This window comes from Eutrigla gurnardus (genome assembly GCF_963514095.1).
Source record: "Eutrigla gurnardus genome assembly, chromosome: 20".
NCBI lineage: Eukaryota > Metazoa > Chordata > Actinopteri > Perciformes > Triglidae > Eutrigla > Eutrigla gurnardus.
In genome coordinates this window covers 5,083,953-5,111,085 of record NC_139931.1, presented here as the reverse complement: position 1 = coordinate 5,111,085, position 27,133 = coordinate 5,083,953, and the positions used below count along the sequence as shown (strand labels likewise).

Sequence of the window (27,133 nt, the reverse complement as noted above, 5' to 3'; positions counted from 1 at the left end):
AGCCTCCCACCCCCTCCTCCTCCTCCTCCTCCTCCTCCTCCTCCTCCTCCTCCCGCTCTACCCGCCATGTTCTGGAGGAGGAGATACGTGTAGCCTGGCTTTAGCTGGCTTAGCATTAGCAACACATAGCTAGGCGGAGGCGCAACAAGCTCCCTCAACGCCGAAATAAGTACTCTATCTTGATTTATTCCCCGCCACCCCCCATTGGAATTGGCGGAGGTCGTTTACGGTTTTTATATCCCCTGGACTAACAGTTGAACGGGACGTGGCTCTAAAAAAAAGAGATGGTAAGTTAACGTCGGCGTTCAAAGACGAGGCGACTTGTTTTGTTTTTCCCAGGGTGTCCTGTAATCCAGTTTGCTCTGGTGATGTCTCCACCGAGCACCCGTCTTGGCCGCTAGCTTTGAGCTAGGTTAGCATGCTAGCTGGCTGCCTTAGCACGGAAAATACGTTCAGGGGGGGCGGACTGGAATGGGCTGTGTATCTCGGTGTATTGCCAACCGTGAATCAAATGAACGGCGAAGATTCGAATTACATTTAGATGTTGAGTGATCAACAGTTGACTTCCCAGCCGACTTCACGACAGAGAGAGAGACTATCCCAAACACCAACCGTTGCTAGCTTTTGATCCAACTTTTTTCCCCCCCTCATCCAAGTTTTGATCTCGTATTACGAATCCAGCGGTTGTATTTACGTATTTTGCGATTATCAAAGCCAGTGGCAAAATCAACTGGTGCGTAATGTGTATCAAAACAAACTTAAGTTGGGTTATACACTTTTTTTTCTCCTCCAGACATCTTGAGTCATAACTAAATCAACCTAAGCAAGTTGCTAGCTTATTTTCTTTGCTAGCTTACTTGCCGCAAGTTTGCACTGAACTCGCTAACGTTTACGGTAACCGTTAAGTAGCAAAATTGGCTTTTTACACCCCCGGTGTGTTAAAGTGACGTTGCGCAAACTCGGATCTCTCCTACACACCCAGCATTATTTCGCAAAACCAAACAGGTCATTAAACTGAAATATTTGGGAAATATGATCGCTTACTAATGTTAGCTAAAGCTACTTAGCTTACGTGCTATCAATCATCGGTTCAATGAAACGCCGTGATTTGTTCCCTTTTTCCTTTTGTTTCTGCGTGTTTTTAAGAGCTACGGCTGTGTGTTTTATCTCCTCCACGAATCCGCCATGCTTTGCTTGAGAATATCGTACTATTGTGAGTCGTTAATGCAAAACTTGACGTCCATGTAGTTGGAGACTTTTAGGGAAATTCTTTACGATGTGGGCGCTGTCTGTTTACTCCGTTTCCAGGCGGGCATAGACTATTTGCTGAAAGACACCGAGCAGTGGCAGGGTGTATTTATTTTATGGGATAGCGATGGGAGACGCTAGTATGTGGATGTGAGCTTTGTATTCAGAGCTCACATAAACGTGGCCTGAGATGGAGAGAGGGGCAGGGCTTTGTCTATTGTCAGGGCGATCAGTCAGTCACAGTGGGTGACAGATGCATCATCACCGTCCTCCTCCTCCTCCCTTCCCCTGACTTGGCTTTGTCTCCCAGCCGGTCAGGGAGGGACAAAAGGCGGGATGACATACCGATCAGAAGGTGGCTTCTCCTCCCGTCGTTTCCCCCCTCCGCTGCTCATCACAACACAACTTGTTTCACAGTCACTTAAAGGCTTGTGGAACACATGTTAGCGGTTTGATTCGCGTTGGTTTGGACTTTATGATTGTGAGCTCGGCTCGGAGGACTTTAATCTTCAGTAGCTGAGTGGTTGAGGATTACTTACTGGAAGGTGGCTTGTGGTTACACTCAAATAGAGCTCAGAAGAATTAAATGGGTGGTGAAGGAACCGGCTGGATAGCTTCGCGTCATGCTGTTGCACACACACTCTCTCTCTCGCTCTCTTAACTCACAAAGATATTATCTCTCACACACACAGACACCTGGTTGTGCAAGCCTTCTATCTCCGGATCAGCTTTACTCTTGTTGTGTGGGCCTGGCAAGGCAGACCTGTTCTCAGTGTGCCACTTCTCAACCCTTAATGCTAATCACAGTTTACCTCGGTTTTGCCAAGACACACCCATACACTGTCGCACACACATAATAGGTTTGGCTTGTTGTCTTATAGCATTGTCCTGTGTTCCCTTTCTTGTTGGTGTCCTCCGTTAAGCCCGTTTGACACTTTTCCACCGATGTGGTTCTGAAGTAGAAGTCAAACCCTATTTTTTCTGTGAGTCTTTGGTAGTATTTGGCGATGTAGGACCCGATATGATTAGCCTATTTGTAGAGTTTTAACAGTCCTATCATCTACTGTTTGTGGTTCATGTGTAGGTCATTCATTCCATTCAACACGCTGTGAGGTTCCAGTGTTCTTACCGAGTGCAGTCGGGTATTTCTGATAGCTGACATAAGCCTACTGGTAGCAACAGGATTGGTAAAGCGATTCATCAAAAAAATTCTGCGATCAGCCCCAATAACCATCCTGCAGATCTGCTCTTAATGTCACGCGTTATAAATGCCTCTTCCAAAGGAACTGATCTACGGTTCATAAAGGGATTTCACCAGTTGATAAGCAGCACCACATTAGATGGACACTTGCATTCAGGACTCTTTTTTTCACGTTGTAATTGTTGCTAGTTTACACGGTAAATAACTTTGCCTTTTAATTACAGGCACTTTGCAATGATCACCCATACACCCTCTTTCTGCTGCTACTTTTTAAATTTACTTTTAAAATGCAAACATCACAATACAACATTTTATTGCCGTTTCTGATGTTATCGGTATCTTATTTGGTTAAAATGGGATTCCACAGTAGTGCTCTGACTTTGCATGTAATAAAGCATGCTGTTGCGTTGCCTTCGTCCACTGTGGAGGTAGTAATGTAGTTAATGATTTGCAATGCTGTTTATTTCTGAGGTAGCTTAAAGTTTCCTACCCATTAAAAAAAAAAAAAAAATCCGACTGACTTTCAACTGAGGCCAGCTTTTTTGTGTAGCTACGGAGCACTGTCAGTTGTCTACAAAAGTTCTGTCTGTCTCTAAGCATTACTAGTCATGCATTTCTATATTAACCTCACAGTTTGATAGTCTGAAAGACAGCCAGGTGAGTCAAAGTCAACATGACTTATATTAGGAAACAAAAATCAAATGTAGGTAGGGATAGACAATGTAGTGGAAATCCATAATATTACAATTAAATCCATTCTAAATCTAGTATTGCCACTAGACAGTCTGTTTTGTGAAATAACTGTAAATACATCCAATGCAGGAGCAGGACAGCTGATTGAATTATAAAGAGTATTATTAGAAACGAGGGGAAGAGGGCTCGCATGAGTCGATGGCATTATTTACCTTTTAATTTTGTTAATTTCTGCTCAAACCTCCATGTGTGTCTGTCAGATACAGATGGAGAGGCTGAGAAAGGAGGACAGAGAGGCTGGCAGCAGATAGCCTAATCAGTGTGTCTGAGTTCATCTGAAGCTGCAAGAAGTAGACCCTAGACTAACAGGTTTTATGGCCACGGCATAGTGGCAATTTTAGAGAATCACAGTCATTCAGACATAATGAACCTGCACTGAATACGTATTTCTACGCACACACACACTTGTGTGCCGTGTCTTCTGGGCCTTGGGGAGCGAGAGATCTAAGCACAGAAGGGCTGAAGGAAGGCAGGCCAGCGGTGTCTTGGTGGTGGGGGGTTGTTCCGGGGTGTGAAGGAGGTGTGAGGGGGTGGGATGGACAAGACAGACTCTCCTCTCTTCCTCCTGTCTGCCACGGGTGAATAGGTGATTATAGCAGCAGATGTGTCATTAGGTCTGAGCTGTATTCATGCGGATGCAGGGTGAGGAGGAAACGTTTGGGGGGGGGAGCATTCTCCACAGGAATCACATTTCAGTCGCGTTTCGTGAATTTAGGGGGTGTGCCAAATTTCCCCCCAACCCACCCAACACATACGCTCACACTCCTCCTCGTTTCTTCAGCCCCCCAGCTGTCTCTCCACAGCATCGCTACGCAGGAAGCTCCCTGAAACAAGCGCAATGATAAATAAATGTACATACCCACTTGCTTCTTTTAAATTAAAACAAATCAACTGTTGCATTCAACACAGAGAGTGCACAGACTGCTGATCATGTTTAACACAGGAAAGCAGCAGGTTGTAGGGCATGTCGGTGCACGCTTGCTGCAGGGCTCAGATTACTAAATAGGATAAGTCATTATGGGTTTCTCTAGATGGTCTTCAGAGAAAGTGGGCATGAAAAGGTCTCCGAAGACCCAAACTGCTATTTATTACTGTGAACAATAATTTAAATAAGATTGGCTAAGTTTGCAGTTGACGTGTTGAATGACTAGTGAGGGATAAGATTATGTGTACGCACAACAAATGTTCTGTGGATAAATGAAAGCAGACCAGACTGTTTACTTATCAAGTCGAGGAGATCCTGCTGTGTCGCGTTTCCATCTGAGCTCAAACCGGATTACAATATCGTATTTCATTGAAATCTACTTTTCTTTCCAAGCCGCCCATATCAAATAAAACGCATGGCACGTAAACAGTCAATCTGTGTTTCATAACTTAATGCGACATACTGAAGTTACTTTTTTATGGTCCAGAGAGTTTGCGCACAGAAATGTATGTCGCACAGCTGTGCGTCTCCTCACACATTTCATACTTGTGTATGTCAGGAAGTGATTAGGAGCTGGGCTGCTGATCTGAGCAGGACAGAGGAGGCATCAGTCGCTCGCGTAGTCATTACAGACTGGAAAAGGTTCATCTTCCATGCCACCCACCAAAGAGTGGAAACACATTTTTACTCATTGGTCTGGCATGAATCTTAATTCTTTGGTGATGTAAAAAGCATAGATACAGGTTAATTAAAATATAAGTTGTTTGAGAATGATGTTGGGTAAAAGAGGCTTTAGAGACGCAACCCACAACTCGGCTTAGTGGAACAGAGAGAGTCTGTCGTCTTCTTTATCGAGAGCACGATCATGCAATGAAAAATATTCACGGGAGAAATTGACATTATAAACTATTTAGTATGGTTATCATCAGATTGGAGAACCATTAAATTTAAGCATAAAACATTCTTTGACGCTTGTTTTTTATTTAATCATCAGGTTCTGGTTTAGAGTTGGTTTCATCACCGTCACCGTTGATACGTTCAGCCCCAACATGGATTTTGCAATATTGTCTTGACCGTAATAAACATAAAGATGTTTGGTTTTAGCTCTCTGTCCACGGTTCTGAATAGGCTACGACTGTGGTTGCGTTTTGGTGCAGAACCTCTTGTTAGTGTTTGCTTTGAATTATTTTTAATTTCTGCTCCCATTTCTTGCCTTCCAAGCCCCCCCTAATGAAAAACGTTCCACCTACCACCACTGTGACACCCTCCCTTATAATAATAATGTGTAATATGCAATTGAGTCGATTACTGTAAACCCAAGCGAGATCACAAAAATGGAAAGACAGTTCTTTGTCACAACACCCCGCGTAATAAGGAGGAGGCAGGCTCTCTGTAAGTGTGTGGAAATTGCCTATCTAAGCATGAAAGTATGAAGCATATTGTTTTGTCTAGTTTCAAAAAGGAAGGCACTGCTCGCTCCTATAAATACAAACTATTTTTTGCAATCTCATTGTCTAGGTGTGGAAATCGGGATTACACGCATTTAAGAAAGAAATTACATTTTGACCCGTGACTTTACCAGTTTTCATGGGATGTCTTCTAATTGATATGAAATATTAGGGACATTTTCTTTCTGCAGTGTGCCTCCGCTGAAAGGTAGGTTGAATATTTTCTTCTTCAAAAGTGTTCCGATGTGAGTCGTTGTGAGCATATAACATGACGTTTGAGAGAAACATGACGTTATCATCCTGCCAACACAAATAATGATGTGGGCAATTACTCAGAAACTGACAGCAACAAGGAAGAGCTGCGGTGTTCGCTGTCAGTGTGGCTGCATGTAGTACATTTCCCCGTTCCTAAATGTCTTCCTTCTACTAATCTGCCGTTTGTCTGTTCGTCCCAGGTGATGGCGTGGTCATGTGTGCAGGCAGCACCGTGTGTTTGGAGATGGTTTTAACAGACGCTGTTCTGGAGGACTCAGGAACACTGTACTGGCCTGGAGAAGCCTCATAAAGAAACACCTTGACACAAGGAGATTTACAAGTACACCACGCCGCCGTGCCTTGAGAAAGGACACAGGCGCACGGACACATTATCCAAGCTTCACCCGAAGCGCCACACACATTTACACCGTGTGTGTGGGTGTTAACGTTATTGGGGTCCTAGCTCCTCCTGTGTGAGAGCGTACGCTGTATTTCTTCCCGTCTGTCCCACCTCCGCCGCCACCATGCCGAGCTCCACCATCCGCCGGCAGATGAAGAACATGGTGAACAACTACTCTGACGCGGAGAAGAAAGTCAGAGAGGCTACTTCCAACGACCCATGGGGCCCGTCGTCCTCGCTCATGTCCGAGATCGCCGACCTCACCTACAACGTGGTCGCCTTCAGCGAGATCATGAGCATGATCTGGAAGCGGCTCAACGACCACGGCAAGAACTGGCGCCACGTCTACAAGGCGCTCACCCTGCTCGACTACCTGATCAAGACGGGCTCAGAGCGAGTGGCGCTGCAGTGCAAGGAGAACATCTTCGCCATCCAGACTCTGAAGGACTTCCAGTACATCGACCGAGACGGCAAAGACCAGGGCATCAACGTCCGGGAGAAGAGCAAGCAGCTGGTGGTGCTGCTCAAAGACGAGGAACGTCTCAAAGGAGAGAGGTGAGAGCTTTCATTTCAACAGAAACGCAGTAGTTAAACATCTCAGGGGTCAACATGTGTTTATGCTTATTAGGGTTGGCTGTAATCCAGCATCGTGATTAAAAGAGAGGAGAGACAGACTGGCTTATGCAGACAGGGAGCAAGGTGCCTGAATATGAATTAATATCAATTATGACCAAACCCCTCACGAACCACATGAGACCCTGGCAACACTTCCTCTTTTAAATAACTCCTTTCAGTGTGTCCAATTTTATGAGTTGATGAGAAGCTTTAGGTCATTGAGTTTCCAGACCTGACCTCAATATCAGGTTTTTGACAATATTTGGGCATTGCATTATTTCCATATTTATACTAGTTGGCCTAAAGGGGCAGCTTTGTCATTTTGGCAGCATTTTTATGTCTAATTAATGATTTTACTGTGGCATTTTGGATTTTAAAATCTATTTAATTCCCTTATTCTCACGGGGACTTCATCTCGTCTCATTATTCTTTTTGTCTTAAGATTCCAAAAGACAAACTGCCCTTTCCTTAACCTCATTTCTGTGTCACACTTATGATTGTGAGAATCTTGACTTGAGTCAGGATGACTGATCCTATGCTAATATGTTTTTCTTCTCTTTTTTTTTTGTCCTACAAGGTCTCAGGCTTTGAAGACTAAAGAGCGTATGGCCCAGGTGTCCACGGGGAGCAGTCAGATGGGTTTTGGCCGAGGCTCGTCTCAGCCCAACCTCTCCACTTCTTACAGCGAAGAGTACGGCAGGTCAGAGGGCTCACCTGCCTCCTACCACGGCTGTGAGTATTCTCTTATAGTTGCCACACAGACTTCAAGCATACGTAATGCAGAATATTCCATTATACTGTATTGTGTCCCAGTTGGTGTAACTTTGGCCTACATCCTGAAACCTGCCCCTCCCCCTGTTCTGTTTCTGGCTTGCAGTCCCACAGTAGGGCTGCATTCCTCAGCACACACACACACACACACACACACACACACACACACACACACACAGGAAAGAGGAAGCCGAGTTCACCCCCCTCCAGCTTCTATCATCCACATGACAGAGGAATCTGCTCCTCTTTTCAGTGATACTCACTCCTCCAGAGACACAGTGAGGGAGAGATGTAGGAACACACAGTGACAGACATGAAAGAAGAAGATTACACAATGAGATGTATGATGGAAAGAAATGAATGAATGGAAACCACACTTATAAAAATAGAGGTTGATCTTTTAAAAAAAGAGGGGCAAGAGAAGAAATGCCTGTTGTTTAGTTAATAAAGTGTGCAGTGATACTTGTTGGGTGTTTTTTTTTCCACAGATACATTACTACTGATCGCTGTAACTTGCATGATATATTGATTAGTCTGGTCTCTTCAGCATGCTCTAATAATGTCACACACATTCCTCTTGAAGTAAACAATCCTACTTCTTGGTGATATAATGGCCCCGAACTCATCATCGCTCTTGTTTCTGTGCTTGAATCTCCACCGGTACTCATTTCTTCTAGTTCCAATAGCTCATTCAAACGGAGAATAAAAGTTCAAATGGAGTGAAAGAAATATGGCGTGAGGGAGGGGTAGCGCTGAAAAGAAACAGGAATCCCAGTCAGGAAATTGGGTAACCGAGAGAGCGACGGAGGGGAAGAATGGAGAAGTTGAAATGAAAGCGTGGACCTCTTCTTCCTTTCATCCTCTGACCCCCCAGTCTTATTGTGCACAGCAGGATGGCTGTGTGTGTGTGTGTGTGTGTGTGTGTGTGTGTGTGTGTGTGTGTGTGTGTGTGTGTGTGTGTGTGTGTGTGTGTGTGTGTGTGTGTGTGTGTGTGTGTGTGTGTGTGCCTATGCATGTGTGTGTTTTTGTCTGTTTCCGTGCATGTGGTTTCAGCCTGTGTGGATCCTAAGTGTTGCATGAAGTGTGTTTCCACCTTTTTTACTCCGTGGCCCACATTCCTTGCATGTACCTTATGTGTGTGTGTGTGTGTGTGTGTGTGTGTGGCCCGGAGGCGGAAGTAACAGCAGCTGAGTCATCAGTCGAGAAAAACTGAAGGGGAGACTGGCCAATAGGAGTGAGGCGGGGGCCCGCCGCTGTGGGCGTTTCCAGGGGGGATTTTTGGGATTCCAATCAAAGTTTCCGAGTATTGTCCAGACAGGGGAGTGAATGACCGGGTCTATGATTGGAACAACCCCAAAGTATTTGAAAGGGTCTGAAATGAGCTTGATCTAAGTCGGCACATGCCCTGATTTCCAAACTTCGTTGTTTGAAAGTTGTGTCTACCTTGTCATTACACACACACACACACACACACACACACACACACACACACACACACACACACACACACACACACACACACCTGTGAATTTATGTGCATTCTTTAATGTTTGGAAGTTTGACAAGACGCTAAATATATTCTTATTCTTAGTTTCCGTGAGGTTAATGAGCCAGTAGTAGAAGTAGGTTTCGCTCTAGTTTCTTTTGTTTCCATTTCGTATCATACCTATTATTTTCAGTGTAAAACTGCCGTTCAGTATCACACCAAATGAACATATGTGATGCAGCCGTGTGTGTGTGTGTGGTCTCATCAGAATCGAGGCTCCAGGGCTCCCAACTATTTTCTTTGTTCACCACCAAAGTGTGAATACAGGAGATCGATTTAGTTTTGTCATTCATCCCCTTTGGTTGTCTCTAGTTTTTCACAGTTTCTCTTGAAAATGTATGAAGACATTAACAAAGCGAATTTAAGGAACTGCCTTAGTCACCGGTCCTCAAACAGCCGTTTCATTCTGGATCTAGAAAGACAAGAGACTGGGTGTCTGCTCATGTTGTGGTTGTTACGGGTCGACACCCTGGGATTAAAATCCTCTGCACCGTTATCACCACACAAATCTACTACAGCTGACGCTAGTGCTCGCCTGCCCATTTCAGTTTCTCCAAAACTCTCCGAAGAGAGCTGGAATTGGGTGCTGCCCTTGGCTTTGGTTGAAGGGGTTTCGTAAGCTCACGTTTTTGTTTGCGTTGTCATTTAAGGTAGCACCACAGGAACTTAAGATGACAAGCACTGTGGGCTAAATGGCCAACTCAAACACTCGTGGCAAACAGTAGGAGAATGACCCAGAAAACGTTTAAAAGGCTTTTTTTTTTTTTTGTCTACGAGTAGGCGACTATGAGGAATGTCAAAATATTGTGATTGTCCATATATGGTTGATTCCCACAGTGGTAGGCAAGAAACGGGTGTGTTTGAGTTGGCTTTGAGTTTTGTTTATATTTGTCTTGCAACTATCTAGTGTGGTACTGTTTGTTATTGTGTTGCCAGTTTAGTCTCTCGTTTGGCTTTGTGAGATTTAAAGAGAGCTCGAGGGAAATCAGGCTTTTTATATTGACATATTCCGTCATCATTCCAGCCTATTTTGAGGGGTTAAATCGTCTCTGGGTAGGCTTCAGCACCACCATGTAGCTGATGCTGAAGCCATGGCTCAAGTGTCAGCAGCTAACTAAACACACCTTTAGCCCTGGTACTTCTGGTCACACAGCCTGGGGACGGAGCATGGGAGACGGGGGTTTGACAAAGGAAAGGAGACGAGGATGGAGGAGAGGAGACAGAGGCTGGAGTTGCAAGTGTGTAAATATGTTCTTGGTTATCTTTATAAATCATGCAGACACTAGGCTGTAATGCTGTTACTTCAAGTAAGACCAAGGTCATTAACTGGTAATGCATTTCTTAAAAAAGAAAATTCTTCCACTTCCTCGTATGATGTGGCAAATTTGCTCTGTAATGTAAATAGAAATGTGCTGATGTGATGTCTTGATAGGGCAGGAGGATGTTTGCCAAAGTGTGAAGTTTCTAAGTTTGTGTCAAATAGTGAAACTGAGCATCACTGTTTCCCCGAGTCATATCTGTGTCAGTGTTGTTGTTTGGTCTCGGCTCGAAGGCCCTTCATGCATCTTGCTCTAACCGTTTATAAAGTCAGAATAGCTGTTGAAATGGTGTAACATTATACACTAAATCCTCATGGTGTGTTAAGTGTTGAGTGAGTGTGTGTTTGGGAGTGTCCACATCAGCAGCAGGGCATGTCATGACTGGTCTTTGTTGTTTGGAGCAGAGAGGGAGAAACCACGGGTAGGATACAACATTTAAGAGTTTTCAGCCAGATAATTCCACTCAGGCTTTTGTGTAGAAAATTTGCAGGTCAAAAACGACTCTAAACTGGATTGCTGAGAACCTATGAAGCGGAAATGGTGACAATATATACACCGTAGAGTAAAGTCAAGATTTGAGTGATGTCACTGTCTCCCACGCCATGGTTCCCACGGAAACGACAAAGTCTGTTCCATACTCAGAAGACACATGGTCATACTTTGAATTACAGAAAACGCTCTCGGCTGCCTTGATGAACCTCGCCTTTTGGCATTTGTAACTACTTTCTCCTGCCCAGGTTGTCTGTCTATCTGTCACCCTGTCTGTCTGCCTGTCTGTCTGCCTGCCTGCCCGAGCTTGTGTGCGTGCGTCTATTTGCCACGTGCAATGTCTTGTGTGTGTTTTGCGCTGCCACATGGCCTAGTCTAATCCAATAAGCTGAATGGACCTGGAGTCCCTTACAGGCTCACTGAATGCCTCTAATCTCTCTCACACACACACACACACACACACACACACACACACACACACACACACACACACACACACACACACACACGCACACTGTATTTTCTATACATTACAAATGTAATTACAATCTGCCATACTTTACTGGGCAACACTGTGTGATTATGCATTTGTATGACTGTAATTGTTAAACAGGGGCTTAGTTTTGGACTATTAATACGTATAATGTCCACAGCCAGTTGCCACTACAATTATAGCCTATCCACTATGTGATGGAGTCCCATGTGGTAGAGATGTTAACATGCGTTCTTTATGTTCTTTCTGCTAGCCACGTCTCCCAACGCGGGCTCAGAACTGGAGCAGGCCCGACCTCAGACCAGCGGAGAGGAGGAGCTACAGCTGCAACTGGCTCTGGCCATGAGCAGAGAGGCTGCAGAGCATGTAAATGCACAGAAACCCATGTTACCATGCTTATCATTATCTTTTCTTACTGTGTGACTGTGTGTATTTTCAGATTTTATATAAGGTGTGTATGCTGTGTGTGTTTAGGAGGACCGCATACGCAGAGGAGATGATCTGAGACTACAGATGGCCTTAGAGGAGAGTAAGAAAGGAGGTCCAGAATCGGGCAAACTGCCCAAGAAGAAGAGAGAGGTAAAATACCCACAAACACGGGGACTAGAGTGACTCAGTTATTCCCTTATCATGACCGTGCTCATGAATCAGTCCTCTCTTTCTGCCTGACACTGTTGGCTGCTTCACGAGCGGTAATGAAACCACTAACTGGCAGCAGACTATCTAGTTTACTCATCATTATTCTGCCTGAATAGCTGGCTGGCTGGAGTTTGAGGCCACTAAAGTGAAGAAGGACGGCTCGCATTTTATGTCCGCACGCAACAACATGACCGCCTTCCGTATGTTTGATAATGGCCGACCAACAGATGGTCCTCTCTAATGTTTTCCCTCCTTATCTATTCCGTCTTTATCTTAACTCTGCCCGTTCTTCTTTTTTCCCCCTTTTGTCTGCATTCTTCTCATTTCCTGTCTCCTGTCTCGTCTCTTTCCAGCCACAATCGTCTTTGATGGATCTGATGGATGTCCCACAGCCCGGTGCCAGTGCTGACCCCTGGGGCGCAGGGGCCGGGGCAGGAGCTGGGCCCGGGGCGGCCGCTGCCCCTGAAGACCCCTGGCACTCCTATGGTATACAAACATACACACTCCTCACTGGAAATGATCACACCAGACGATTTATTCACACTGACTTTGAAGTATTTGTGTAGAGAGACACTTTTTTTTTCCTGTGTCGTCGTCTCTGCTCTCCACCTGCAGCTCGTAGGACTGTGACTCTTTGTTAAGTAGGAATGCTGCTCCACTGGCTCGGCAGCATTACTTCACGTAGAGGAGGGGAGGGAGGGAGGAAGATATCGTGAAGGAAAGGAGTGTGGAGGGACAGGGAGACGGAGAAAGGAGGCTGTGGGGGAGTTGGATATGTAAATGGTGAAAGGGAAAGGAAGAAGCATCGATGAGCAGTAGTTTTGGACCGAATTAGATCCTGCTATCAGAACCTGCATGAAACCACTTCTCTTATTGTACCGTACCTACCTCCTTTTCCTCAACTTTGCTGTCACGTTTTGCATGCTTCACCTAAACCATGCCCTCAACTCTGAACCTCTCCCCAGGGTCTGCACCTAAGCCAGCAGCCCCAGTGGACCCATGGGGTGCCACTCCTTCTGTCCCACCCATGAAGAGCAGTGATCCCTGGGCATCAAACGCCGCTCCTGCTTCTGACCCCTGGAGCTCCGGAGCTGCACGCCCCAAGTCTTCCAACACAGGTGACCATCGGGGGGGAAAAGTCCATTTTTTCCAGTTTTGTCCACAAGCATCAGTTAATAGGGCATTCACAAACTCTAGAATCTACTTGGAGAATTGTTAGGTATTTAGATTTTAAGTTCTCTTTAGTTAAAGAAGTAAGATGTCTAATAAATGGCTAGTTGTTGTCTCGTGTCAAACCGAGCCATAGTAACACATGCGTTTGCACATCTGCATGCTTTCACTTGCTTATTGTGTTCATTTTTCTCTGTTTACCAAATTATCCATACTCATTCATACTTGTGTTGTGTTTCCATCTGTCTACGTGGGTGCGTGTGTGTGTGTCTGCTGTTTTTATGTTTCTATTATTTGGTCTGTGTGTGTGTGTGTGTGTGCGTGCGTTGTCCACTTTCAGGTAGCTTTGACCTGTTCAATGCATCCAACGGTACGTCTAAAGAGGACTTCTCAGAGTTTGACAGCCTGCGCTCTTCCTCCTCTGTCCCCACTGGTACTCACCCTTGTCTTTGTCTCTCTAATGACACGGAGTCTGTGTTGTTTTCCCCCCAGTGTTTGAAATGATGCCTGTCTGCAGACACGCACATGTCTTGTCTCTTTATGTAAATCTCACCAGACCTGAGCAAAGACAGATAAATAGCTGTTTTGCTCTGGTCTGGTCACATATCACTGTGGTGTAATGTGATTTTATGTGTTTATGTCTAAATGCATTAGACCTGGGCCATCCAGTTCATGGAATCCCTGTTAGATCCGCTATGATCTGTCTGGTGCATCTGAACCAACAACAGATGTCCCTTTTAATAAGCCATTCACAACTACAATCTGCCTGAATAAATCAGGTTGTTGTGGGAGAGGGTTCCAGGGAACGGTTTGGCACAGGTCTTGAGTATTTTTCCCATGTGGTTTCGGCCGTCTCTGGGTGTGGGAGGGTGACATTGGTGTCTGGCTTTTGCTCCGGCTCAACACAAACACTTCTGATAGCGTCAAGGACAAGGTGAGAAGGGACACAGAGTTACTTTCCCCAGAAGCCTCGAGTCAGCGCACCATGTGTAGAGGACTTCAAGGACGTTAAGGAAGCAGGATGTAGAAATGGTTCTGTTCTGAATCAGCTGAAATCTCCAGGATATATGGCACGTTAACACACTCTAAACCGACCCATCCGATCCTATCACGCACCCTTAATCGACTCTGCTACGTCTCAAATTTCTGTTCTGAAATCTTTGACATTCCCTCTTGTGTATGTTGCTGCTGGCATGCTGGGTTTACGAGTGCATTAAAGAATGTCTCCGCCGCTGTCTGACTGCTGCCGCAGAGAATCCAATCAGCCAGGCTGTCTGCCTCTGATGTCGTCTCATAAAAGCATCTTCGGAATCTTTTTATTGCATCGACTCAATTTCATGTCACGTTAAATGTGAGTGCTCGCGCAAGTGTTCGGGTGACAAGTGAGGAGTAAAGGCAAAAATAAATGTTTGGATATCTATCAGACCTTTTCTAATGTGAGAGCAGTTAGTAGTTCAGTATCACAAATGTAAACAAACTCTCAATTACAGAGTTAAAATGACATCTGAAATATTGTCTTCCTGACTTCCTCTATTCATGATACTTCAGTTTTATGGGTTTTTTTCCCTCAAAGAGAAGTTCAGTGACCGTTTTTCATCCATACGACTGCCGTGTGTTTCACAGGTGATGGGGGTATAGCCAGTCTGGCCAGCAGCGGCAGCCTGGACCTATTCGACCCGCTGCCCAGCTCCATGTCCATGTCTGCCTCCAATAACCCGACTAGAAAGACTCCAGAGTCCTTCCTGGGTCCCAATGCTGCCCTGGTCAATCTGGACTCTCTGGTGACCAAACCAGCCCAGCCTGCACCAGTCGTCAACCCGTTCTTAGCTTCAACAGGTGGGGAGACGAGGAGGAAATATGAGGACGTTGTTCTCAAAAGCTTGAAATGTTCTTACTCTTCTTTTAGCATGATTATATCAAGACACCACTGGCTAATTCACACTGACTAGATAACAGCGTGCTAGCTAGGAAGTGTAGTTGTTAGCAGTGTGACATGTACATACTCGTGCAGGTCACACCCATCTGCACAGCTTACCGCTGAATCATTTACCCTGCCCTGTCTATACCAGCAGCATACCTGATTCAGTTCACTAAATAGCTCTGTATTAATAGTTTTGTGTTTAAACAGATTATGAACATTTAGTCTGATTAATCACAAACATATTCACCTCGTTGTATAGCGTACTGGTACTCTGGGGGCTCAGCAACATCTGCTTCATTCCTTCTATCCAGGTGGTTCTGCTCCGACTCCAGCTCAAGCAGCCCACGCCAACCCCTTCCAAGTGAGCCAGCCAGCGCCCCCCACCCTCAACCAGATGCGGGTCAGCCCCATGCCCTCCGGCTTCGGCATGGTCGAGCCCATGGCCGTCTCCTCGGGGCCCGCTCAGCCCATCACCATGGTCCCCCTGGCCGGCATGGCCCGCGGGATGCCCGGGATGGGGATGGGCGCCGGCGGAGGCGTGGGGATGAATGCGGCCTCCATGTCCATACCCCAGCCCCTGATGAGCTTGCCACCCCAGGCCGGGGCGCAGCCCGGCGGAACCACCAACCCCTTCCTTTTGTGAGGGGGGGTGACCGGGTTGGATGACTTGCCCCCGAGTAACCCCTCCTCCCTCTCTTTCTCTCTCTCCCACTTTGGCTCCTTGAGAAGCTCAAAAATGAACAAGGAGATATCCCAGCCATCCCTTTATAACCAACTCCTCGCCAGGTCGTAGTCCCAGCCTGGCCTCCGCCCCCCCTTAACACCTTTACTCCTTCCTCCTCCGTCTCTTTGTCTCGATGCTACAAGCTGCCTAGTCCTGTGTGTTCCACGCTGATCCGACGACGATGTTGATGACCACAAAGATTTTGCATCTGTCTACAGACTTACAGAGTAGCAGTGGTGTTTACAGGTTTTTTCCCCCCCCAACAGAGGCAGGACAGGAGCCAGTCTCTCCCGCCTGTCCTCCTCTCATTCACTCACCTCCTCTCCCTTCCTCCCTCCCTTAGGACTGCTCTTTTCTTCTTCTGTGGTGGAGTGACAAGAGAATCTGACCATACTAACGCCAGGATCTTATCACTTCGCTAGAGCTAATCTTTTATAAGCCCTGTCAGCCGGTGCGTGTGTGTGCGTGTGTGTGTGTGAGAGTGTGTGTGTGTGAGTGTGTGTGTGAGAGTGTGTGTGTGTGAGTGTGTGTGTGAGTGTGAGTGAGTGTGAGCGAGTGTGAGCGCACATCTCAGTACTTTTACACTGTGTATATTCCAGTGGGTTTTACTTAATACACACTGGAGTATGGATGAGAGATGGTCAGATGTGTTTATACTCTTGTGTGTGTGTGTGCGCACGTGTGTGTGTGTGTGTGTGTGTGTGTTACTAAGCAGGGATTTTGCACAATTTTTGTCTTTTTTTTTTCTTCTTCCGTCTGCGACTGTTGGGCTCACCGTCACACCTTAGGAAAGGGAAGGAGGCTAGCCGCTCAAACGGCTCAAATGACACACACTGCCTCGGCTCTCGGTACCACTCAGTCACAACTCTCGTCTGGTCACTTCCCGTCAACTTGGACCTTTTTCCCCCGACCTTCCATGTGAACTTTGACCTCCAGGGGGGAGGGAGTCAATGGAATTACAGTGAACGTTTTATCAGAGGGGGGTGAGCCCCTTGTTCGAGGGGTTGAAAAGATGCGTAAACGCAATTGTTTTTGTCTGTATGTGTGCTCACGCGCAGGTGTACTGTCAACGCTCGGATACTAACAGCCACTTGAAGATGTAATTGTTCACTAAATCTCCCTCAGTGTGTGTTTTTAGAGAAAAAAAGACGTGAACTGTGATGGAATCGGTATTTTTTTTTTTCTGCCATCTGAACAAATGGATGCAGTGATGCATCATGGGACAGTTTTTTTTCTCTCTTCTTTTTATAGTTTGTTTCTAGGGTCAAAGGGAAGAGGGTTGGTTTTGTGTGTGCAGTTTGCATGAGAGATACGTTTAGCTTCCAAGTGTACTTTTAATGAGCAAGATTTTCCATTTCTCACTCAGCAAAGTGGAAACTGGCTTAGAAAAAAAAAAAAAATTAGTTTCTGGATAATGTAGACTTCTGCAGCCTTAAGTGCGTGTGCTTGCATGTGTTGCTTGTGCAACCGTATATCAAGGAGTGTTACTATGGTGACGGGGTTTGCGAAGAAAGCTCTGGGTTTAAAGAGCATGTCAGCCACTCAGCATCACGAAGAGAGTTTACCTCCGAGTGGATTTGCCGTGGCTAATCTATCTACAAGAACATTAACCTGGTGGACACACACACACACACACACACTTGCACACACTCACCCCGGGTTGTTCCAGCAGCGGTCTATTGATAGCGCAGGGATTCCCGCAACAAACAACAGTGAGACATGTCGTGTAAACAGCAGTTGTTCATTTTTGTTGGTTACTTTTTTTTTTTGTTATTTACTCGTTAGATGTAAATCCATAGCCGAGCCTTCCAGAGTGTTGGAGCTGTGTACTAGCTAAGCCACGTATCATGTTCATTCTCTCTCTCTTGTCTATTTTCTGTTATTGTAGTTTCTTCACCCTATGGGTAGGCTATGTAATTCTCTTCTCTTAGAAGCACAACTGTTACCAAAGTCATAGCGACTGTGATTTCTGAGGAGGGCGTACTTTGAGTAGTTTGAACAGTAGGGTCACACTTCACTGATGTTTTATTCTGTTCATGGATCCATTGTTAGATTTTTTTTTTTTTCTTTCTTTCTTTTATATTTCAGAGCTATTTTACAATTCGTGCAGGAGTTTGCGGAAGAAAGTGTTACTGTTGTCTGAATATCGGCACATTTACTGACAGCAAGCTCTCTTTGGTTGGTTGAAAAAAAGTTGGATGATGAGTTACAGCTGGTGGTTTGTGCCCAGTGTATAGACCCTTCTTCTCTTTAGGTTACTGTTCTCCCTTCTGTTCAGCTCTGTTGATATCACTGCCAGTGTTTTTTTTTTTTTAATGTGAGTTGGCGCCCCCTCCTGCTTTGCTGTGGTATTATAGCTACACCGCAGCACTCTTGGTATTTCCACTAAACACACTTTCATTTCTCTCAGGCAAAAGGAGGGGCAGCTCCAAACACGTGTATGATTTTGATGATGCTGAGGGGCGGTGATGACTTTTATGCTTGAGGTCCTGAATGAATGGATGTGACACTTACTTGCAGACCAGCAAACATTTTTAATCTCAACTAAATATATGCAAACATTGCAGTTGGAAAAGTAAAAAAAAAAAGAAAAGAAAAAGATAAGACTTGATCCTTGATGTGTTTTGCAAAGTTAGATTTGCTAATAAAGTCTTGTTTATTGAAATGCTACTATGATATTCTAGCTAAAACGTGTCACTTTCTCACTGGCCTTGATTTCACTGCGGCCTGACCTTCAATTTTACTCCAGCGATTGTGAAAAAGGGTTGTTATGGATGCATTGAAAAAAACAAACGAAACAAAAAAAAAAAAAGACTTCCAGCACTCCCAAACAGTCAGATATCACTGCAGTTGAACACTTTTTCTTGACCCCTGGCAGCAGATTCACAGTCGTGGCTATGGTGCAGTGAAAATGTGGCCTGTGCGTAGCGAACTCCTCTGTGTGTTACTATGTATTCACTATGCTTTTATCAAGAGGACTAACTGACCTTGTGGACCGTCTGTCTTTATATGCATAAACAGCCTCCTTTAATCTTTTCCATGTCTGTCTATTTACCTTCTCATAGTACTGGGAGCAGGCTGCTTTTTTATTGGATACGTGCTCAACCTGTTGGCATTATAACTGTATAATATAATTTATCATTTGTACTATTGTAACATACTGTTCCTCTGTACACCTTATTATTCTGTGTAATGGGTTTTTGTAGGAAAAGTCACCGTGGTATTTTAACGGCATCTAAACAAACGAACGCAGCAGGCCGCACCCTGCTGGATGAGGACAACTGTAGCTGCATTGGTTCAAAATAAAATGTGTATCACTTCAGCTCTGTAACTCATGTGTCTGTGTCCTTGTGTTTCTTTTAACCGGCTGTCCAAACATCCACAGTGGTGGAACAAAACATACTTCCTGAGACGTGAACAATTTATATAATTTATTTAAAAAGGTAAAAAATACAGTAAAACAGAACAATCTCCTCATAGTTGTATATTTTTTAAAAGATCTCATTCAAATAATGACATTTTACTACAAAAAGGCCCCACTAAAGGAGTGTTTGTTTGTGATGTGGCATTGCATTATTGTGGATTTATTACATGGGTACTTCCTAATGAAATGTATGAAATGTGTTTTTGTTTCAGTGTGGACCAAACATTCTTGTAGCTCAGTTGTTTTGAAATCCACTAATTAGTTGTCTCTGAACGGTCCCTTGTGGTATTACATGTTGTACGGTTGCTCCTCCGTCGACCAGCCGGACGTGGCAGACGGCGTGTTGGCAGGGCTCAATGATCCCGTGTCGTAACCCAGTTTCTTCATGTCTTTCGTAACGATGTGAAAGGAGACGGTGACGAAGCCTTGAGAACGAACCCGCGTCACTGCAACGCACAAATAAAACGGCACCTGTTAATGTTTAAGTTAAATATTGTTTGAAATATTATTGGGAGAATTTTATCCTGACAATGTACTTTTAGATTTAAACTGGAATTGAAGTGTGAAAATAATTAATGAATTCATTTTAGTTACTTATAACTTCCTTTGTAGAGGCAACTGACATGGCATTATCACTGGCTATAAAGTTGCATTGTACTGATCCAGATATATTGTATTGGATCATGAAGCAGAGAACATCTGCACTACTATAAAGTCACTGTAAACGATGTAAAAACATAAAGAAAGGCACAACAAACCTTCTCTGCCTTCACCCTGGGCCACGACTTTAGGGTCTGTGTACTCAGGCCGCCGCCCCAACAGCCAACTAAACGAGAGAGGGAAAAAAACATGTTAAATTAATATCATTCTGCTTCTGGTAACTTCATTTTTAATCAAGATAAATCTTGTCAACATGAACAAGATTGATCAAACAATCCAAAAGTCCAGATTTGCAACAAACTGTGTTGGTGGCAAGGAACCGTGAATACATTTTTGTGTGTGCGTGTCTTTCATACACTGATAACAGCAGTGGGCAAACAATACGTTCTGATGTGGAGTACTACTCTCTGTGAGACTCGGTAAATGTTTGCAGCGGATACAGCAGCAGGCACAAATCATCAGCTACACCACCACAGCTGCTGAGACAAAAAAAAAACTGAACACCAAAACACACGACAGTTTGAAAATCCCACCTTGTGAATTTCTGTAGTCTCCATGTGGGCTCAGGAACAAACATGGGGATGGTTCGCATATGTCTGAGAAATAAAGATCAATACATAAATATACAATTTATACACTTAAATGCAAGAATAGTACAACTTAAAGTGGTGCCTTGGGTAGGCATCACTTAAAAAAAAGAAGAGAAAGTAGATCCAAGTGTAGATAATACTGACTGTCCAGGTGTGAAGGGGATGTGTGTTGCTCCATAGCCTCTGACCACATCGTTGCCGAACACATCAGGACCGTAGACACTCACCACGAGCTGAGGCCCTGGGAAATTCAAGTATGTATGTATATATGAAAGGCAACAGCTCCCAAACAACATTATGTATTATGTGTGTGTGTAATACTCACATCCTGATGGGTTTGTGCTCTTGAACGTCGTCTCCAGAGGGAAGTTCCATATTAATTTGTGTGAAGACTGACTGCCTTGACTGCCTTTACATGTTATTTGAGTGATGCCTTCCTCCAACCCCTGCAGAGGACACGCAGACACAGACACAAAGACGATAAACAAACTGTTCTATACTTTTATTTTGAAAATATTGCATGCTGAACATAATCACTCCTCATACACAGCAACGTTAGCCAGCTACTCACCGAGGTGGGAGCCCAGTCGTGTCCGTAGACGAAACAATATTTGCAGTACAAGTTGTCATGCTCTGGAAACTGAAACACAACAAAAAAATCCTCACAACCCGGAAGTACCGAAACACAAACTCTGATTTCAGACAAATCCACGCTAGAGTGTATGGATGAAATTAGCTGCTATGCTAAGCTAACACTCAGAAGACACCACTCACGTTTGCTCCTTCAATCTGCCCGTTCACCATGAGGAGGAACACAGACGGGTTGCTTGTAGCCATCACGGCTTCAGTTAGTAATCTGGATAATCGTGGCTTCTTTGTTTTGTGAGAAACCAGCTAGCTAAGCTACCACTCACTGAGCCAAACCTTATCCGTTACTAGGACAACCGCAATTCCTCCTCCGTACGGCTGCCTGCTAGGCTCAAACTGAACTGAAGCGCCGAAGCGATGGCGAAATCATCCGCAAGATGGCGGCAGCGGCTCGGGCGGGAGTTTTTTTTTTTTTAAAGTGTAAAAAAAAATGCAAGCCGAGGCAAACGGCTGCATCCACCTGCGCCGGAAGCTACACCTTCTACACCTTGTTATCACGGAGCAACTTAAAAAAAACAACAATTAGAAAAAAGTAATTTGTGCCCTTTTCATCATCAAATGGCACGAAAACGGAGCAACTCCACCCCAACTCCACCCCTCCCAGAGGGAAGCCAGGAGATGTGGGTGAAAGCCTTAGCAACACAAAAGTAAGTGGAGATACTAAGCACCGTATCTTTGCTAACACGGAGAAGATGCTAAAAACAACAAAAAGACACATCAACACCTCACATAAGCAAGTGTTTGGCAGTCTCTTTGCTGTTTGTAATATAGTAGATATGAATTATGTGATTATGTTAAGTTAAAAAAATCATGACTGGCATCCATTTATCTCTCTAAATACTCCTAAACTAATCCACTAGGCCTTTTGGTGTTATAATATATCTGTTTGACAGAGAGAAGGCTATAAGACCCGCACTGTAACAACCAGGGATAACAGCACAGTATTAGCTGTGAGGAGTGTGGTCTGTTATTAAGGACTGGTCAAAATGGCATACACTTACGCGTAATTATTAGGCTGCCTATATAGCTATTTGCTGCCTTTTGTTCGGATAATGATCTGTGTTAGCATTAGTGTGGGGAATCAAGTGTTTCTATCAGCACACACACACACACACACACACACACACACACACACACACACACACACACACACACTCTGATATTTCCTCTCTAGCCGCCTGCTTCCCCCCCACCTCCCTGTCTGATGGGCGGCTGTGTGTCCTGCTGTCTGACACCAGTCTCTGACCTTTATTACTGCCCAAACAGCAGCTCTCTTTCCAGCCTCCATCTTTTTTTTTTTTTTTTACAACTCTTGTTACTTTGCCATCCTCAACGCTCTAATTCTCCTTCTGCAATAAAGTCAGGACAGAAATACCTTATCACTGGTCAACAGTCCACCATTACACTGTCAGCAGACACGTCTTAAGTCTCCATAATGTCCATATGTTGACATATGACCTTAAATCCCCCTCCTCCCTCTCTCACACCTCTTTCCTTGCTCTATCTGCCTCTCCCTCCTCTTTTCTGTCTGCACTTATCACTTCTCATCTCCTTCCCAGCTTCTCCCCATCCAGCCTTCTCTTCATCACAGCAGTCCACCGCCCCCCATTCCTCCCCACCTGCCAATTTTGTTTCTCCACCTCCTCTTGCAATCCCTCTGTCCCGTTTTCATCTTCAATCATCTCCCTATTGCTATTTTTTTTTTCTCTCCTCTTGCCAGCATCTCCCGCCTCTTTCTCCCCAATGTCCGGCCTATTTTCCTTTCTCCTTCTTCTCCTCCTTCGCATGACTGACTCAGTCTTACTCCTCAATTTATTTCCTCCCTTCTTGTTCCTCTTCAATCTTCTCAGTCACCTGTCTTGTCTCCTCCTCCCATTTCCTTCCTGTCTCTCTGTTCTCCTCACCCCCGGTTTCGCTGACCCCTTTTTGTTCCTCTTCCATCTCCGCCGCCTTCTCCTTCTCCCTGCCAAATGCCTGATTTAGAGTCCGACAGCCTCACAACTCACGGCCCATTTAAAGTCACCCGTAGAGGTTACCGGTCCACAGGATCTCACTGGGATCTCATTTTCTCCTGACTTTTAACCTGAAAACTCATACAAATGATGAGTTCGTGCATGTGTTGTTTGTTTGGAAGCTCCTATGGGAGACAAGAAGACTTAAGGGGACTGTTAACACATTTCATTGGTCACCCGGTGCCCTTCACAGGCCCTTGCATGCTTGAAAGAGACATGTCCTGTTTTCTATAGTATGTATTCCTTAAAGAGATTTTTTTTTTCCCATCACAGAGTGCATGGTAATCTCCTGCCTGGAGGCTGCAGCATCTTGGAGAGAGTGCCTCGCCAACGTGCCCTTCACAGGTATCTGCAGGGTAAGTGATTCACTCAGATCAGGGGGTGAAATTGCAGAGGGTTGCCGAGAAATCCCGCTTGCCTATTATATAAACACACGTCATACGCGAGGGTTTTTTGCGCACTAACAAACTGTCACAAAATCTTACGCCTGACCGGCTCACACACACAATCACACAGAACAGGCCTACAGAAGTGAGAGAAGCTGACGGGGGTTAATGACTCAAACGGTGTGTGACTAATGGTCCACGCCCGCCGGTTCATGGATTTTGCTAAGAGGAAGCCCCCGACACTTAACCTGCTGACAAAGTCTGCTCGTGAAGTGATCTGGCCAATAGAATAATGACATTAACGACACGGGAGGGATTGTGAGAGCGACGGTTGAAGTGCATGAAAGTGCATGTCATGAAACTGTTATTCGATTAGTGAGCTGGCAGAAAAGGAGCTGGCATTGATTTTGATGATTAATAAAGGCTGCTGAATGTGTGTACGACGCCGCTGCGATAGATTGACATCTTCCTCTCTCTCCTGCTTCGCCGTGTTGCGTCTGTTGGATGCGAATGATAAAATTAATGGCTGAATGCCATTTAGCTGCTTCAATTTCATGGTCCTGGTTTTTGTGCACAAGGGCCCGCTAACACACGGTTGGTTACAGCCTTTGAATGAATAACTGAAAGACAGAGGGAGACATGGAGATATATGTTGCCAACATGTTGAGTCTTCATCAGTTTGTTTCCTTCCAGCCGTTGCTCGAGATGCTCGTCGTTTATTTAACCTTTTAATTCTACCCCGGACGTTCTCCGTGGCTTTATGAGGACAGCGATCTGTCTAACGACACCTGGAAGAGACATTCAGTCTGTCTGCTTCAAACTGCCTGTTGCCTTCACATTCAGTTTAATGAGCTGTTCCTCTGGCGGTCTCCTCCTCGCCCCAGCCTCCCTGTCTCCCCCCTCCGCTTCTGGCCAAACAGTCGGCAGGAGTTTCTTGTCCGAGCGGTCTTCTTGTCTGCTTCCTAGTTTGGCTGAATCCCACATTTGGGTGTTTGTGCATGTCTCCGTGTGCTGCATGCATGTAGGTGAGAGTGTGTGTGTGGTCTTCGGCCCAGTTTTAATCTTTCTATCCCTCTGGGAGAAGCACCAAAAACTCCTCATCGTATTTTTAAACCTCCCCCTCCTCCACCCCCCTCTCCCCCCCGAATGTCTATCCGCCTCAGTCTCAGAGTCCTCTCGGCTCCCAGGGGCCCATCTGTCCAGAATCAGGCCGGTCTTGTTTTGGCCCGAGGCTCTCTTGTAACTGTTGTGATCATTAGAGCAGGTTTTTGCCAGTAAAAAAAGATTTCATTTATGCTCAAGTCAACAGGTTTCAACCTTAAAGGAATGTGTTTTGGGGAAATGATTACGCTCCACTTATTGTTGGATGAAGAGATCGGTAGCACGATAAAATCTGTCAGCTAGCTTAGCTTAGCATAAAGGCTGGACATGGGGGAAACAGCTAGCCTGTAACTCGCACCTCTAAAGCTTCTACACCCTGTAGAAGTAACTTTCTATACTCTGTGTTGTTGGACTATAAACTGGAATTTCTCACTGCAATATTATTCATGTTCATTAGCCAGAGCCACTACGGCGGGTGAAAAACCAGGAAGCTGTTGCTTGTACAAGATCGCTGTTTAAAGTTCCATTAAGGCGTGGGCGATGGGAATAGAGGATTTAAAGCAGCGGATGAGGGGGAATAGGGAAAGGAGAGAGAGAGAGAGAATTGAAGAACCCAGAGGGGATGTTATTTAGATATTCATCACTGGAGTGAGTATTTAAGGTCAGCCTGCTCGACTGAGCTCCCCAATGGTGGAGTAATAAGTCATGATGCTGTTGGCTCTGGTTGTGGGGGAAAGGAAGCGACCAGGGAAGAGTTTTTATGTATTCCAGCTTCTTTTCTATACATCCCATATGTGTAATGTACACAATGTAATCTCCCTGGCTCTTATTTATTTAACCAGCACTGTTGCTATATTGTAAATCAACTGTCACAGTAGTTTATTTCGAATTATTTTATTTGTATACAAAGTGCTTTACAATAAACGTTTAAAACATAAGCGAGCACGATAAAAAAAAATAGGAATAAACGTAAAGACAATGGACTTTAACTCTCGATGTCAACAATAACGTACAGCATTATTTATTGAGAATAAAAATGAACCTCAAAGTTTTAAATTAAATTATTTTGAATGATCAAAACGTCAGGTTTCCTGCCAGGGTGTGTGGTTGGGACAGCACCAATCACCACCATCCAGTAGCATCCTTCCTATATATAAGTTATATAAGTTCATAATAGTATATCTCATGGAAAAACCGACTGCTTTATTCTTCATTTCCAGAGCAATCATCCCCTGAACTGTCTGTTCTCCAGCGGTCACACAGCGCACATTGAACAGGATGCAGTGTTCACCTCATCTCATGGAACTGATCACTTTTATATGACATAATCAATCGATGGAACCTTCTGGCCATGTGCAATGTGTTCTTCATTTTCTCCTTTTTCTTATTCTTTTTCTTCTTTACCTGATTTAGAAGACACACACACACACACACACACACACACACACACACACACACACACACACACACACACACACACACACTGACTGACTCTTTTTTTCTTTAAGCATGCTTCCCTGCTAGCATTTCCGTGATGGAGGGAAAATCACGATCTGACTGATAATGATTTCCATCTGTTCTGTGTACTGTGTGTGTGTGTGTGTGTGTGTGTGTGTGTGTGTGTGTGTGTCACAGAACAGCATCTATTAAAATGACAGACGTTGGCATTTTACTTGCTATTTGCTGGCAGATAATATCTGGCCTCAATGAAGCTTTAATCGATCGATGAAATGACAAAGGTAAACGGAGCCGGTGTGTCTCTCCACACCTTTTGCGAAGGAGTAAAAAAAAAAAAGGAGGTCAGGACAAAAAAGTGTCATCGATTTATGGCTGGCGTCTGAAGAATGAGGAAGTCATTTATTATGGGAGGCCATTAGTTATGTATGCATATCTGTATGTGCGTGAGAGGAATGGAGGAGGGAGAGAGAGGGAGGAAGAGGGCGGAGGGTGGAGGGACAGCGTATCATCATTTATACGGCTCCTCCATTAGCCTGAGTGCTTCCGTGACAACATAATGGCGGTCGCCCAGACAACAGGGTCACCGTAGTTATGAACACACCCGGCAACTGCCGATGCCAATGTAGCAAAGTGGGTCCCGAAGTCCCAGTTGGCCGGAGTGGACGCTCCTATACACAAATGCACACTCGGCTAAGGCGGGGCAACTCTTTGGGATCTGAGAGGTTTTGTGGAACTGATCAATAATGAAAGACGGAATGACGGGAAATGAAGGAAAGAGCTCAAACGAGTGAGTGAACGTGAAAGAGTGGAGGGGAACGGTGAAGCGCCAGAGAGAGATGGAGTGCTCATATTTACTGTAACTCGGGTTAAATGGATTCTACAGTAGCGGGAAGGAGATGGAAGAGGAGTCGGGGACAGATGTGCAGATGTAGAAAGA

General features: G+C 44.9%; 3 protein-coding genes across 4 annotated transcripts in view; 1 reads left to right on the top strand and 2 right to left on the bottom strand.

The window, feature by feature from the left end:
* The window catches only part of grapa (GRB2 related adaptor protein a), a 145,583-nt gene that overhangs the window by 24,793 nt on the left and 93,657 nt on the right, over window positions 1–27,133 (bottom strand). The gene's annotated exons all lie outside the window — the stretch shown is intronic.
* On the top strand, window positions 56–19,248 carry epn2 (epsin 2). Of its 2 annotated transcripts, none has more exons than XM_084037264.1 (10): window positions 56–287; window positions 6,031–6,785; window positions 7,423–7,577; window positions 11,717–11,829; window positions 11,938–12,042; window positions 12,456–12,588; window positions 13,068–13,220; window positions 13,613–13,705; window positions 14,896–15,108; window positions 15,505–19,248. In XM_084037264.1, exons 2-10 carry the CDS (start codon window positions 6,355–6,357, stop codon window positions 15,834–15,836), a joined length of 1,728 nt encoding a protein of 575 aa, XP_083893390.1. In that variant the 5' UTR covers window positions 56–287; window positions 6,031–6,354; the 3' UTR covers window positions 15,837–19,248. The 2 variants fall into 2 exon arrangements, with proteins under 2 accessions (XP_083893390.1, XP_083893391.1); XM_084037265.1 differs by having other exon boundaries at window positions 57–287; window positions 13,613–13,642.
* b9d1 (B9 protein domain 1) lies at window positions 17,806–21,533 on the bottom strand. The gene is made up of 7 exons (XM_084037273.1): window positions 21,366–21,533; window positions 21,163–21,231; window positions 20,917–21,037; window positions 20,736–20,832; window positions 20,535–20,597; window positions 20,100–20,167; window positions 17,806–19,787 (listed from the first exon to the last, which is right to left on the bottom strand). Exons 1-7 carry the CDS (start codon window positions 21,426–21,428, stop codon window positions 19,630–19,632), a joined length of 639 nt encoding a protein of 212 aa, XP_083893399.1. The 5' UTR covers window positions 21,429–21,533; the 3' UTR covers window positions 17,806–19,629.

Bases quoted from the DNA above. Each gene is read 5' to 3' on its own strand.
- epn2 (XM_084037264.1), top strand. From the start codon at position 6,355: ATGCCGAGCTCCACCATCCGCCGGCAGATGAAGAACATGGTGAACAAC. The intron at 6,786-7,422 runs GTGAGAGCTTTC...TTGTCCTACAAG, and splicing joins GAACGTCTCAAAGGAGAGAG to GTCTCAGGCTTTGAAGACTA. The intron at 13,221-13,612 runs GTGACCATCGGG...GTCCACTTTCAG, and splicing joins CCCCAAGTCTTCCAACACAG to GTAGCTTTGACCTGTTCAAT.
- b9d1 (XM_084037273.1), bottom strand. From the start codon at position 21,428: ATGGCTACAAGCAACCCGTCTGTGTTCCTCCTCATGGTGAACGGGCAG. The intron at 20,833-20,916 runs GTGAGTATTACA...TGAATTTCCCAG, and splicing joins GAGCACAAACCCATCAGGAT to GGCCTCAGCTCGTGGTGAGT. The intron at 20,598-20,735 runs GTCAGTATTATC...TTTATTTCTCAG, and splicing joins ATCCCCTTCACACCTGGACA to ACATATGCGAACCATCCCCA.